The following is a 13,732-nucleotide window of genomic DNA, read 5'->3' as shown; positions in this document are numbered from 1 at the left end:
GTGGAAGTAGACTGGGTCTGATTCCTTCCCTGTGCAGTATGATGAATATCCTCCCAGATGCATTTGGCCCAGTGTGAAAAGGTTAAATATGATTGAGATTATGCCTGGGATATGCTCAAGAGCAGATTTCATATCCAAGGGTGCTGGCAATTAGATTTTTTTTAAAAAAATGATAGAGTAACTAGAAGAAGAAAACACACAAATACACTCATACCTAATGGTAAACTGAATTTATTTCCTCTTGGAAAACAATTCCAGTAATCTCCAGGTTCAGACCGCAGAGTAAACATTAATAACAGTAACATACAGGTTAGTTCAACTGATTCAAGAATTTGGCTGTGTGAATCATTAAGGAAAACCTTGAACACTCAAAGCTTCAAATGTATCCAGGAAAAAAAAATTCTTTTGACAGTCTACATAACAACTATTGCATATATAGTGATGCTACCTGTCACATCGCAAGGCTTACAAATATATATACGGGCCGTATCCAGCTTGGGGTTCTGTTCTGTGAGAACATCTCTTCATGGTTTGCAAGAATCTTCAGCAATAAAAAATAGTCTTGGATTTTAACTGTTGATATACCAAAAGAGAAATTCTAGGCTTAAGTGTAAATAAAAGGAAGTCCAACCATAGTCCCATGTGTAACAGTTGTTTTTAATCTGTCTTCCTTGAAAATACTTTCTCTTAAGCCATCTTGTTCACTTTTTTTTTTTAAATCTTGCCTGAATAGGGCCCAAGTCCACTTGTCTTTATAAGACCATTTTAGTATCAGACGACATAATACATGTGCAACACTTTATATACAAGGAGTCTATCCGGTGCTCAAAAGTTCAAACACATGAACATCCAACAGTTTTGATAATACAAGTTTTATGGTACAATACAATGTTCTGAATAATATACATTAACAATGAAAGTTTCGTGCAAAGAGTAAAACATGTTCCCTTTTTGTGCCACAAAAGTAATTCTCCTTGAGAGACTGTACTTGCACTAACTGCTGTGTTGGGTCATCGTATGATTCTGTAAAAAAAAAAAAAAAAAAAAGAAAAAAGAAAAAGAAAGAGAGGGGAAAAAAAAACTTGAGTGATTTTTGTTTTCATCAGAGCAAGCATAGATAAGTGCCAACGGATTTGCTTAGGTGTTCCTGGGGCATTACCTTCTCACTGTCCACAGGGAGGCTCAAACCAGGCAACTCCTGAGCCTGCCTGGGGTGGCCAGGTGCAGGGAAGCTGTCGCCTGAGAGTACTGGGAGGAAGAGTCAGGGCCAGCGGACTAGAAAGGGAGATTTTGGTGGCACTTTCCCTTTTCTCTGCCTCTGCTATGCCTTCCCGGAATACTCTCCCACTTTCCACCATCTCCACTTATCAAACCATGGTCCATTTTTCAAAGACTAGAGTAGCACCATTTTAACAGTTTTTGGTAGCTTTGCATTATTCCTATTAGTATGCTTGGGTTCTAACCTCTCAGATGATGAGCATCTTGACAGCAGGGGCTCATCTGTCCCTGAATATGGACATCCTAGAAGGCAAACAATACCTGGCCAATGATGGACAGGGGGAAGTGTATCCAGCCCCTCTCCTGAGGGTGTTCTGGGAACTGTAGCTACCTCATGGTTCAGGAGCATATCTCAGCAGCCTGCTGTGACTTCCTGGTCCCCAGATGCTATTGTTCTTTTGTGCTGTAGTTTGTTCCTCTGTTTCTGAGTGAATAAGCTCTTTCCAAATTGTGAGAAAGCACCTGGGACACCTCAGCCAACATCCAAGCCAGGAGGGTGAAAAATAGGCAAGCAGGCTCCAAATGAAGGCAGGACAGTAGCAGAGTCCCCTCCTGCATGGAGGATGCCATAGGCCTATGGGAATTCATCTGGGGTCTAAGCCTGGAGATGGTCAGACTTCTCCCTGTCCCTCTGACTTTTCCTGGTCATGTTCTCCTATTGTTCACATTGTACACACTCTCCTCACTCCTTCTGATCAGAGCTTTGAAGCTGAGCTTAGAATACAAACACTTCCATCCTCATCCATCCAGCTTGGAATTCCTCTCTCCCTTCTCTGATTTTCTACTGCCCTTTATGTTGCACCCATCTTAGGTCTTGTCTCACAGCCACTTGTAGGCCTGGGTCTTGGCCTTTGTCAGTAATTCTGAGGTTTATTCACCCTTCATAAGCATCTGTGCAATGCTTACCTGGCACAGCCCACAGCACCCAGTGCTCAGTAAAGAAGATCTCGCCAATCGAGTGACAAGGCAAAGAGAGAGATCTAGTCCCTGCCATCATGCTTTCAAGGGCTCAAAGAAGGAAGTGGTGGGCACATTGTGGTCAAGCAATATGGCAAGGAGTATTTTAGAAAGGAATGAAGGCAAATCCTGGCTCCACCTGATCTGGCCTAGCCGCGAAGGGAGGCTTTGCAATAGGGACAGCACACTGACATTATCATTGAGGCTGCAAACATGAGACGGGGATGCAGAGAAGACTCTCCAGGCTGAAGGACCCACACGAGGAAAAGTAATGAAGCAAGAACATGCAGGTATGTGTGTGAGGCCCTGCAGCTCGCTCAGGTTGACTGAAGTCTTCTAGAGTGTTCTCAATCAAGAATACTTAAGGGAAATGAAGATGGAGGTTAGTTTGAGGAAAGATGATGAAGAACCTTATAAACCTTACTAAGGAGTTCAGTCTTGGTCTTTCAGGTGGAGAGGAGCTGCTGGCATAATTTGAAGCAGAAGGCTTTGTCTTCAAGATCTTGTCAAACCCCTGACTACAACCAGCCAACTGCCTGCTGCTCAGGAAACGCAGGCTGAGTGACTGAGGGTTAGTGGCTGAAGTTTGCCCAGCTCTTCCTTCCCCTGTTTCAGAATTAACTTATTTGTGAAGGAGATTGATAATGGGAATATGCCCCCTTCCCACAGTGAGAATCACTGTCAATAGTGGACAGTTAGGACTGTCTGTGGAGACCCTGTCATGGCCCTCAGTGGGGCTGGAGAAAAAAAAAAAGAATAAGAAAAAAGTGACAAGGAATATCACTACTGATGAGGAAACTTCATTTTATTTTTTCTTATTTAAAATGTACCTGCTTTGATTAACTAGTACTAGCCTCAAAGTACATTTGCAGTAAACTACTTTAGTGCAGGCTCTTTACCTCGGTATTGATTTCAAATGTGTCTGAAAAGTATTTTTCACAAGACATACTCAAAATACTGACGAGAGCAAATAACTGTCTTATTTCCTTAGAAATCAAAGCAATTATGATCAGAGGTTTATAAACAATAAAAAATTTAAATACCCAAAACACACTCTTAGATTTCTCATAGTGTTTGCTATCCCAAAGTCTTATAATCCTACAGAAAGGTTTTTACTTAAAAAAAATTACAAAAAAATAAAGAAGTATCAGAAACTATGGCACTAGCTATCTAAATGATGATATACTGGCAGAATTATAGGTGATTTAAAAAATTTTACCATAATCAATGTAAAAAAGAAATCAATTTAATAAAACATCATTTTAATATTGAAATCTATTAATCTGGATAAAATTCATTCTTTGTATTTTTCCCTATTTCTTACAATAGACATTGGCATTGTTTCTAATTTTTAATGCAGCACTAAACATTTACATCTTTGTATATATAAATATAAACACATGTGTATATATATGTTATATATACATGTGGGTGTATATATATATATTAATCAGGTATTTTTGAATGAAGTGTTTACAGAATGCTCCATTTTTTAAAAGGACTCTAATAAAGGATGACACATTGGAACTTCTCCAGTGTTTTTTTAATGTGCCCATGTTGAGATATTGCAAATCATGTGCTTTAAATAAATTGTCCATAAGAGTTGGCAATAGTTGAGTCTTAGATCAGGACTTTCATCCTAAACCCAAGCCATAAGGGTCTCTTCAGAGGTGCAAAGAACTGAGCAAATATATAATACATATACATCACTTACTGCAACAGATTGAAGTCCCTTCTATGAAGGAGTTATGCTTTGCATGTAAGAGATAAGAATGCAAATCATTTTTGAGAAGGACAAGAGTAGGGCATGTGAAATATAAGCTTATACAAAAGTAAAGATCCCTGATATAAGTAACATAAAAATGGGAAAGTGGCATGAAAAGTGATAGACATGGAGTCCTCTTGGTGTGGAGATGCCTGCACAACACTGAGGTCCCTTGGTCTCATTTTTCTTTGCTCCAGCCCAATTGAGGGCCACAACAGGTCTCTGCAGTACTGGCTGTCCACCAAAACAGTGATTATCATGGAAGAAGGCACATTCCCAGAGGTTCTTTGGAAACAGGCATATTTGTGTTTGGGAGGCAAAAAAATCCCAGATGACTTTGCTCCATCCTCCCTCAAGGGCTGGCCCTCATTGTCTTTGAATGTCCCTGGGGATGTTTCTGCTGTACCCCCCCCCCCATGTGTTATTCCAAATCCTTTAAACATATGAAAAGTCTCCTTTCACTCTCTGAAGGAGGAATGGCATGTCTCAGCCACACAGTTTACCCAACTGGCTTGTAGGTGTGGCAAAGAACAGATGCCAGGTCACAGTCTCAAGACATGACTGGAGGTCCTCTTGGAAGACAAACCAGATGCTTCATGGGAGTGATCAGTGATTTTGTGTTTTGGAAAAAAAATCATAGACATCATTTATTTAGAAAAGGGGATAAGAAGCAAGTAGAAAGATAGAATATAGGCAACAGAAGCACCGAGCTGAAAGGGCAGGCTCCCGAGGCATGGCCTGCACTTGCCCTGGCTACCGGCCATACCGCAGAGCCAGTCCTGAGACACTGAGGACACAAATGTGCACAAGCAAAGTGGGAAACCTGCTGCCAGGCCTTCCTCAAGCAGCCTTCTCTGTGTAGGAGTTTTAGCTTTAGGTCTGGAGGAAACCACTCCACTAGAACAAAGCAGTGGGTAATCTCACCAATTTTACACAGCAATTCACAGTCCCCAAAGTACTTTAATGCAATGACAGGTTATGAGAAAAAATATCTGTTCCAATGAAGGGAAAGTGTTTTACATAATCGAGAAGAACATCAGTGCAACATTGGTGGAGGTGGGGGGTGATGACAGAGAAGGAAGTGCAAGAGAAGGAAACTTCTGTAATCCCACAGAGAGCCATATTCTACTCTGCAAAAAGCCATCTCCTGGAGACCCCATGTCTAAGTAACTGAAAATTGCAAACCATTAATCCCAGTTATGAACAGTTGTTTTACACGAGGGGGGTTCGTGTTTAAAGGAAAAAAAAATCAAATCCACAACACACCTTAAAGCTTAAAAGAAGATCCATCTAGGTATGATACCTTAATAGCAAGGTTTCAAAAACACTCTTTACGGTACAGGGCCCCATTTGGAAGGAGTGTGCTCTTTTTTTTTTTTTTTTCCTCTGTAAATGTGAAATTAAACTTAGGAAGCTAAAAAAACAGATGAGGGTCTTAAAAATTCCCTCCTAGCACCATGTATTTCTTTTTAAAATATGAGATGCCTTCCATTTTATAAGACTGGAATTCTCATCTTGGGCTTGGCATTCTAACAAATGATTAATTCAGCCTCCTCCTCTCTGAGAGCTGACCACATTTGCTGGTCAAACAGTTTAATCCTATTTTATATGAAAGCCAAGAAAAATATTTTTAAATAAAAATAAAACCCCACGATCCTCTGAAACTGTTCACCTTGCAATCTTGATCTGCTCCTGTTTTCCTGCCATCTTGATGTGAATTTGAATTTTTGTACCTACAACAGTGATGAAGTTAAGCTTTGGAGGAAAGCCAGGGTGGGGCAGCAGGGGGAGGAAATCTACCTTCCCAGGATTGAAAAAATTAAATTTCCACCCCCAAAAGTTGTGCCCACAGATTGCTCTGACTTTTTCCAATTCTTTGGCAGAGACCACGTCTCGTCTGTGCTTTGTAACCCTCTCTTGGCATCGTCAAAATGTTAAGTGGCAGTGGTAATAAAAATAAAAACAGCATTTGAATGGGAGTTTTGTGAAATCTGTTGATTCAAAGATGTTAATCATTTTTACCATGACTTGTCTATTTATAGGCTTTTGTTTCAGACAAATTCTGACAAGCTTTTAAAACTAGGAAAAAGAGCCAGCATGCTATTTTAAAAAGGAATGAAAAAAAAAAAAAAAACAAGCTTTCCACTAATTCACTATGCCATTAGAATCTCGAATTTAAACTGCAGTTATATTCAATTTAAATGAGATGTTTTCGAACCAGATGAAATAGTAGGCAACTGTGGCTCAGAAACAATGAAAGGCGGGAAGAAATATAAAGATTAAATGTGGCTGTTTCTTTCAACAGATGGTGACAGCACTGTGGCAGCCTGTTGTTTTTTCTTTAGTTGAAGAACACAAACATCCGTAATCAATCATCACTGATTAACTAATTATATTACCCTTCCTTTTATCACTTGGGTTGGACCTTTATCTGTAAACACGGAAGATAATCAGTATGCTCTTATTTTTGGAGAGGCATATTCCAGTTCACATACGGTTATGTAGTTTACAGGCTGCAAACAGAATTTCTACATTACCGTCAACCTTTAAGCACTATTGCTTCTTTTCCCCTTCATTTTTTATTTTATTTTTTTTAAACAAAAGCAATTGGTTTCCAACAGGCTGGATAATAAGTCTTTTGACCTGCATTCTTCTTTGACCCAGTAAGGTCACCCTTGTGCTCGGGCATATAGCTGACTTAGGAAATGCCTGCAAGTCCTACATTTCATCTTCTGCCCACTCAAAATAAAGCTTTCTTTAAATGTGTCTGTACGGGTCCCTGAAGGCCAAAGAGGCATCCCTGTAGTGGGCAATGGAGGGACAGAAGCTGCTGCCTTTATTAATGAATGCAGACCATTATGAGTCTGGCTGGCTCCTTCCCTGTTCCCAGAAGCATATACTGTACGTGACTTAAAATGCTAGAATATTGACACAAAGCGAGCCGGGCACCCCTAAGGAAAATTACTCCTTGGATATAATGTAGGCTCGTAACAGCTATTAGAGTACAAAATAAAACCCTCCGGGATCAGACTGACATATACCGCATTCTACCTAGTCCTCAAACATTAGAAGAATTTCTTTGTGGAGGCATTCTCAAGGACAGCATTAAACTGACTTTTGTAGCAATCTGCAACAGCTTTTTGGCTTAGAGCTTTTAGTACTAAATCTCTGGTTTGAATCAATATAAGTACTATATCTTGTACATTAATCAATACATTTGGTTCAATACATGTTCTATTAAATTATACTTTCTAATCAAGATTTTTACATTTCTACCCTCTCTCTTTTTCATTCCCAACTTCTTCCGCTAGTAAAATAGTTTTAAAAGTGTATACAGCTAATGATGACAGGATACTGAGTTATTTCCCCTGTATATTAGAGAAAAAATAGTCACAAAAGGCAAAGGGTGGCCTTTAAGCATCTTAATAAGGTCAACAGGATGTGAATGTTAATAAATTAACATTTTCAAAGTCTATACCATTACAAAAGTACTCATAATTTTAAATTAGTTAAAAGGGAATCACTATGGCACTGGAAGTACCATTAGTTATAAAAATTACATGGAAGACCTAAATTACCCAGAGTTCCATTTATCCCCCATTTGGTCACCCCAAAGTTTCCACTGTCCACAAACTATATGCCTCTGGCTGAAGAAATTTTGGGTAATTGTGTTTTCATAGGCCTTACCTGGTAAGCATCATGAATGTATATGTGGACATGAACATTTTTGTGAGACATGTTATAGTTCAATGGATATTCTTTAAAAGTAAATATTTTTTCCCAAAGTGGGTTGAGAATAAAAAAAAAAAAAGTCCTGACACATAGCATATTTCCCATATTCAGGAAAGTCAATTCATGATTCTTACATTTGAAGAATTTACTAGAATGAGTTTTCTATTTTTTTTATTATGACATAGCAGTGGCATTTCTGAAACTGTCTGTCATGATAGGCTTTTGCCCCTCTCCTTAATGCCATGAATGTTGCATTTACGATCATGTTGGCACTGAGAGAATTTTCCTCTTTATTTTTTCATATGGTAATGTCACCACCATGAACTTACAGAGACACTGATGCATTTTCTTTTGACATTTAACAGTTCGTATGGGCTTGGGCTGACATCTCAAAGCATTTTCTGGGTGACACTAAGCTATATTAAAGCAAAAGGTGAAATGGCATCATCAGAAGTGATCAAAAAAATACAAGATACTAAAGACAGAAAAGGACAATTAGGTTGTTTAGTTTGTCCCTCTGCAAAAACAGAATTCTCCTGTGAAGTTTATACTCCGGGGCAGTTTTAAATGATTCTGGCAATGAAATTTCCATCACACCTCCCAGAGGAAATGACTTCTTATTCTAATAAACCTCACCAAAGGACATTTTTGTTGTTTTTGTTGTTCTCTGGACACTTATTAATTAATAAGCCCAGAAAAGGTGATCTGAGATAATCCTGTAGTAGGTGGACATTGGCGTGTTCCTCTGTTCATTCAGGAGCCTTGACCATGTACCCATAGTATAAAGTTCTTCTATCTCAACCAAAGTAACCCATTAGACAATCCAATAACCATTTCCCAGTCATTACACAAAATACAAGCCATTTATGTGGTGGGTTTTAGAGATGAGTCTGCAGTGAGAGGGAAGAAGGCTGCAGAGTGGGCCTAACAGCAGGGTTTCCCACCTTAGCACTACTGACATTTGGGGCTAGACAATTATTGGTTCAGGGTGGGGGGTGTGGGGGGGTCATGTCCTGGGCATAGTGGGATGCTTGACAGCCTCCCAGGCCTCTACAACGTGCACTTCCATACCTGTGGCAATCGTTAATGTCCCTAGACAGTGTCACATATCATCTGATGGGGAAAAAAATCATCACTCTCACTTTTGAACCACTGCCTTATTATACTGCGTGAAAAACATTTATGAACGAATGAATGACAGCTTGGCCATGAGGAAAGTTTTGCATTCAAGGAATCTGAAGTATCTACAGGGATGACTGGTCTAAGCAGGAAAGAGAAAGGCGGGTCTGTGCAGTACGTTGAGTAGCTCTAACTAGGTGGTTTTGCCATTGACCTGTCTTGTCACTGACAAGTTTTCCAAGATAACATTAAGTAGGAGGTCAGACACAAGAACAGGTGGGGCTGTTCTTTGTGTTGAAAATACATTGAACTTGTGGTACTTGAGTATGTGGCTTAGTCTTCAGTCTACGAGGTTATCTCCTTCACCTTAAGAAAATAAAAGCATTGCAAAGGGACATATATATACCACATGGGACTGTACTGCATGGTGTTTTTAAGCATAGTCATGGGTGAGAGTGGGCAGTTGTCCAGAAACTGTGGAAAGGATTCTTTGAGATACATAATAAATGGCACTGTTGTGTGAGGAACAGAATCTCTTCAGCAATGTTCTCTCAATCACCAAAATTCTTAGTCGTTCCACACACCATCAGTGAATGAAGAGGGTACCTTATAGTGGCAATTAAACAATGCCACTTCAGGAGGATTCGGCAATTCAATAATATATAAAGGGATGATGCAAATATTGAACTCTGGAATTAGAATTTAGGATATGAAAACAAATATCTACTTTGAAAGAAATAGATATTTCTATTTGAAGCATCCACCTTCAATTTGTTGGTCTAGGTTCAATTGCAGTGGTATTTTGCACCTGTAAGTAACACAGCAGAGAAGCTAAGACTTGGTTTCTGAGCTGAGAGGGGCCTTGCAACATCTGGTGCAGTATCTCATTTTATAGACCAGAGTTGGAGCCAACTTTCAAAGTCTTCTGGCTAGTCCTGCAACTGAGTTAGCTTCAGGCATGAAGTCTTCTTGTTGAATGGCCCTGGTGGCTGTGTTCTAGTTTCTGAGCTGCGTCAGCTGCACAGATGAGGGGTGCTCACCACTACAGCCCTCACCATCTCCCAGGAGAGACAGGGAGCTATGGGCACAGACCAAAGTCCCTTCAACTTCTGTGGGAACTGTGAGTTTGGCTCTCAGAGGAGTTTCCCTGCTTGGTGCTGGAGAGATTGGGGGAGGGGGCATGGGGGAGGGAAGAAGGGAGTGAATAGAGAAAAGAACATGAGCAAACACAGGGCATGGGGGTGCATGCCTGTAATCCCAGCTGCTCCAGAGGCTGAGGCAGGAGCATCATCAACTTTGAGGCCAGCCCAGGCAACTCAATGAGTCCCTGTTTCAAAAAATATAAAAAGTATGAAATTGTAGCTTAGTGGTAGAGTGCTCCTGGGTTCAATCCTCAGTCCCTTAACAAAACACAGGAGTAAAACTGAGAGTCCCGGAGAGCAGAAGACAAACACTTCTTAGGAATCCAATGTGGTGGGGCTCAAGATCCACGAGTCTCTACAGAGAGGTGGGCAATCAGTTTGGCAAGGGCCACATTAACTTTTAAAAATTTGTTTATACAATATTCATCCTATTTGGAAAAGTACATGATGATTTACAATGTAGCAAGAACACCCAGTTAAATCAGCAGAGCCCTATTCAAATATGAGTCTTCAGGAGCCTGAGTAAAGACAATTTTTTTGAATAATGCAATGCCCAAGCTGCAAATGCAGAACAATGCCTAGTATTTTGACAATTAAACATTAATAGAGAGCTAAAACAAACCACTTGTCCACCCACTTCAAGAGGACAAATTGCACTGTTGTGTCATATATGGGAAATGTGAACATTATAACAATTCCATTTTCTGAGAATAAACAGTCATAAAATTTGAGTTGCAAGCTGACCCCTAACTGTTTTACATATGGGACAGGCTTGAACATATCCCCCTTTGCAGCACACAATAGTATGCACTATCTGCTGTATGGAAAAAAAAAATTTTAAGTGTCCAATTGAAAGAACAAGCTAAAAAATGCAAAATGGCCACTGGGAAATATATTAAAAAGTTGATTTTGAAAAGAAGACAATAAATTGAGCAACTTGTTCACTTGCACGAAGCCAAAAGTAAATTTAAATCAAACTATATAAAGACAGCAAAGGAAAAGTGAGAGAGGCCAGGGCATATTCTGCTCAGATTCTGGAACTGGAGGATCCCAGCATACTGTAGGACAGAAGGCTTTGATAGGCAATACTGTCTAATAAGATATTCAGGGATTAAGTCAGTGCTTCACAGACAGATGTGTCCATGTGCCAGTTGTTGCTAAGCTTTAATTTTTCCCCTGTAATGTTTAATTTATCACACTGGCGCTTTCTAAACTAGAACATCTGTAAACAAGGTTAAGAATGACCTCCTTCCAATTTTACATCCATGAACAGTGCCCCTTCTTCGTGCTCTAATTTTAGATACCTTAAAGATAAATAAATCTGTGGAAGGAAGAGGGAAAAAAATAAGGCTTGTCTGATGCTGTAATGTGTTCATCTTGGGCGAATACAAATTTCCTCTCTGCCAGGCTCTCGGGTGCACACAACTGGCTCTTGATTCTGAAGCCATATTCAGGCTTCCCTTTCCCAGTCAAACGCAATTAAACAAACTTCTGCTAAATATTTAACAGCCTTGTGTAGTAATTAGCGGCAAATAATGGGAGCTTAAATTGATAATTGCTCAGAAATGTTCTCTTAAAAAGAACAAATTTCCTGCTCCTCCCTTTTCTCTTAGATTTTTGAATCTTAGAATTTTTTTTTTTAAGAGGATCTAGTGAAATGAGCCATCATCACATCCCGTGACCCAAGATCTTGCAGTCAAGTTGAGGATGTTTTGCCATCAGCTGGAAGATTCTGCCTGCATCACTTACTGCACTTCTGTATTTAAATCCATTGAAATTTAGTTAGGTACTGAAGCTGTTGGAACAGGGGCATTGATTTAAAAACTGACTGGCAGCCTTAGGATTTAAACTCTGGCCCATCAGATTCAAAAGGTCATCTGATTAGAATGGGAGAGGCACGGGGCATTGTAATTTATATTCAAAGGGTAACCTTTGTAGGGAGAAGGAGAGAGCCAATACTCTGCTTTTCCACTCCATAGGAACAAGGATTCCCTTCAACCGAATTCCAATAATTGTGAAAAATAGTTTATCAAACTTGGGCACAAAGCAAGAGAAGTGCCACTTTCTTGTAGTGTATTATTCCTTTTATTGAAAACACTGCCACTTTAGGAGGTAAACTTATAGCAAGTCAAACATGTTGTAAGTCATTAAGAATAACAGAAAACATCTTTCCCCACCATAAGCAACCAAATGCTTGTCTGCCAAGTGATTTCCTTTAGTGAATAAGCACAAAAATAAAACAGTCAAAGGACAACATTGATTTTACATAATTAAACTGTGTTAAGTGTGAGCCACATCCTGAGAGTGTGTGTGCATGTGTGCCCATGTGCATTTTCGTGCCTGAGCAAATGAGTGTGTTTTGCAGGGTGGAACTGAGTGACACATGGATTCCACAGGTGAAGTCCCTAGTGTTTACTTCTGACCTTCCTGTCCTTCAAAAACATTCCTACATGGGGGAATGCAATTTGAAGAAGCCCTTGTTTTCAATTCTAAGTATTCAATTCCAAGTAAGTCTCTTTAAAAATGCAAATACTTAACAGGCCCGGTTCTATTTGGTTTGTCTTCCACTTTACAAAATCCTGGTTTCGAATGAGAGAAAACTTCATGCTTTGGTTTGGTGCCTATTTCTCTTGCTGGCTTTTCTGAAAACTCCTTGCATGTTTGTGAGTCCTGTAGACAGTTTCAGGTCCCTTTCTTTAACAGATTCCCTTTTCCTGGCTCTCTGAAGTCATCCCTATTTTCCAGCAAACTCACACAGACATGGAAAGAAAAAATCAGGAATGCCGCATGTACTTCTTATTCCCTGTTGAAGGGTGTCTTGAGATGTGTTTGCGATCTCTCTTGTCCACCATTTCCTCTGAGAATCTTTAGGGTCTCAAAGGAATTTCCCCCACCCCCATCCTGTCCTTTGCTCCACCAAGAAGAGCTTCTTCCTGCTGCAGAAACCCACATGTGAGACTTTCCTTCTACTCCTATTGTCTGGGCACCTATTCTGCTTTGCCTTAGGTCTCTGTGGGAAAGATGCCTCACCTCTCCTAGTACACTTACTGGAGAGACAGCTCTTTCATTCCTTTGCACAAGGAAGTGCTATAGCAATGATCAAAGTAATCTATAATCCTCACATCCTTATATAATTTGCTACTCCAAGTTAATCTGAATTCATTACAATAAAGTAATATAATTAAAAAAAAAAAACAACACCACCCAAACTCTTAAAAGTGAAGTACTTAACATGATCCTGGCAGAAAGACTGTCTTGCCTAGCAGAGGTCTAGGCGTCAGGCATGGTGCATCTTCATGCAAATCCAAAGGTGAGCCATAAACAAGTACACACAGCAACACTGCCGGGCAAAAAGGGCCAGGCAACGGGAGGCCTCATTCTAATCAGTCCTCAAAGGAACCTGCCACACAGAAGTGGCACTTATTCTAATTTAAAGCCCTCATGCTTGCTTCAGTGTTGCAAAATTTATAAAAGAATAACTTCATTAAACCGCCTGGCACTTCAAACACAAATGCAAACCAGCCACAACACAGAAGGAGCTGGACAAGAGGAAGAGAAATATTCCCAGAGAGTTGTTAGCGCAGATACTAAAATAAAGTCTGCACTGTGGTGCTTCTGCCTCTCCAACGACGTGGTTTGCGTGCAACTTTCCTTCACCAAGGACTTCTGCCACATGGCTCTTTACTTCTGTCATGAGGCCTGTTGCTCTTGCAAGTCTGCTTAATAACACTGAAAATCA

General features: G+C 40.0%; 1 protein-coding gene across 2 annotated transcripts in view; it reads right to left on the bottom strand.

Moving 5' to 3' along the window:
* Window positions 1–215: 215 nt before the first annotated feature.
* Znf521 (zinc finger protein 521) overlaps window positions 216–13,732 on the bottom strand; it is a 269,708-nt gene continuing 256,191 nt past the window's right edge. For both annotated transcript variants that reach the window (XM_027935670.3, XM_027935667.3), the window contains one exon: window positions 216–1,023. In XM_027935670.3, the coding sequence (XP_027791471.1) occupies window positions 994–1,023 (30 nt within the window). In that variant the 3' untranslated portion in view covers window positions 216–993. The remainder of the gene's footprint in view (window positions 1,024–13,732) is intronic.

The sequence above is a fragment of the Marmota flaviventris genome, chromosome 16 (genome assembly GCF_047511675.1).
Source record: "Marmota flaviventris isolate mMarFla1 chromosome 16, mMarFla1.hap1, whole genome shotgun sequence".
NCBI lineage: Eukaryota > Metazoa > Chordata > Mammalia > Rodentia > Sciuridae > Marmota > Marmota flaviventris.
The sequence above is the reverse complement of the archived record's forward strand: the minus strand, read 5'-3'. Positions and strand labels throughout refer to the sequence as shown.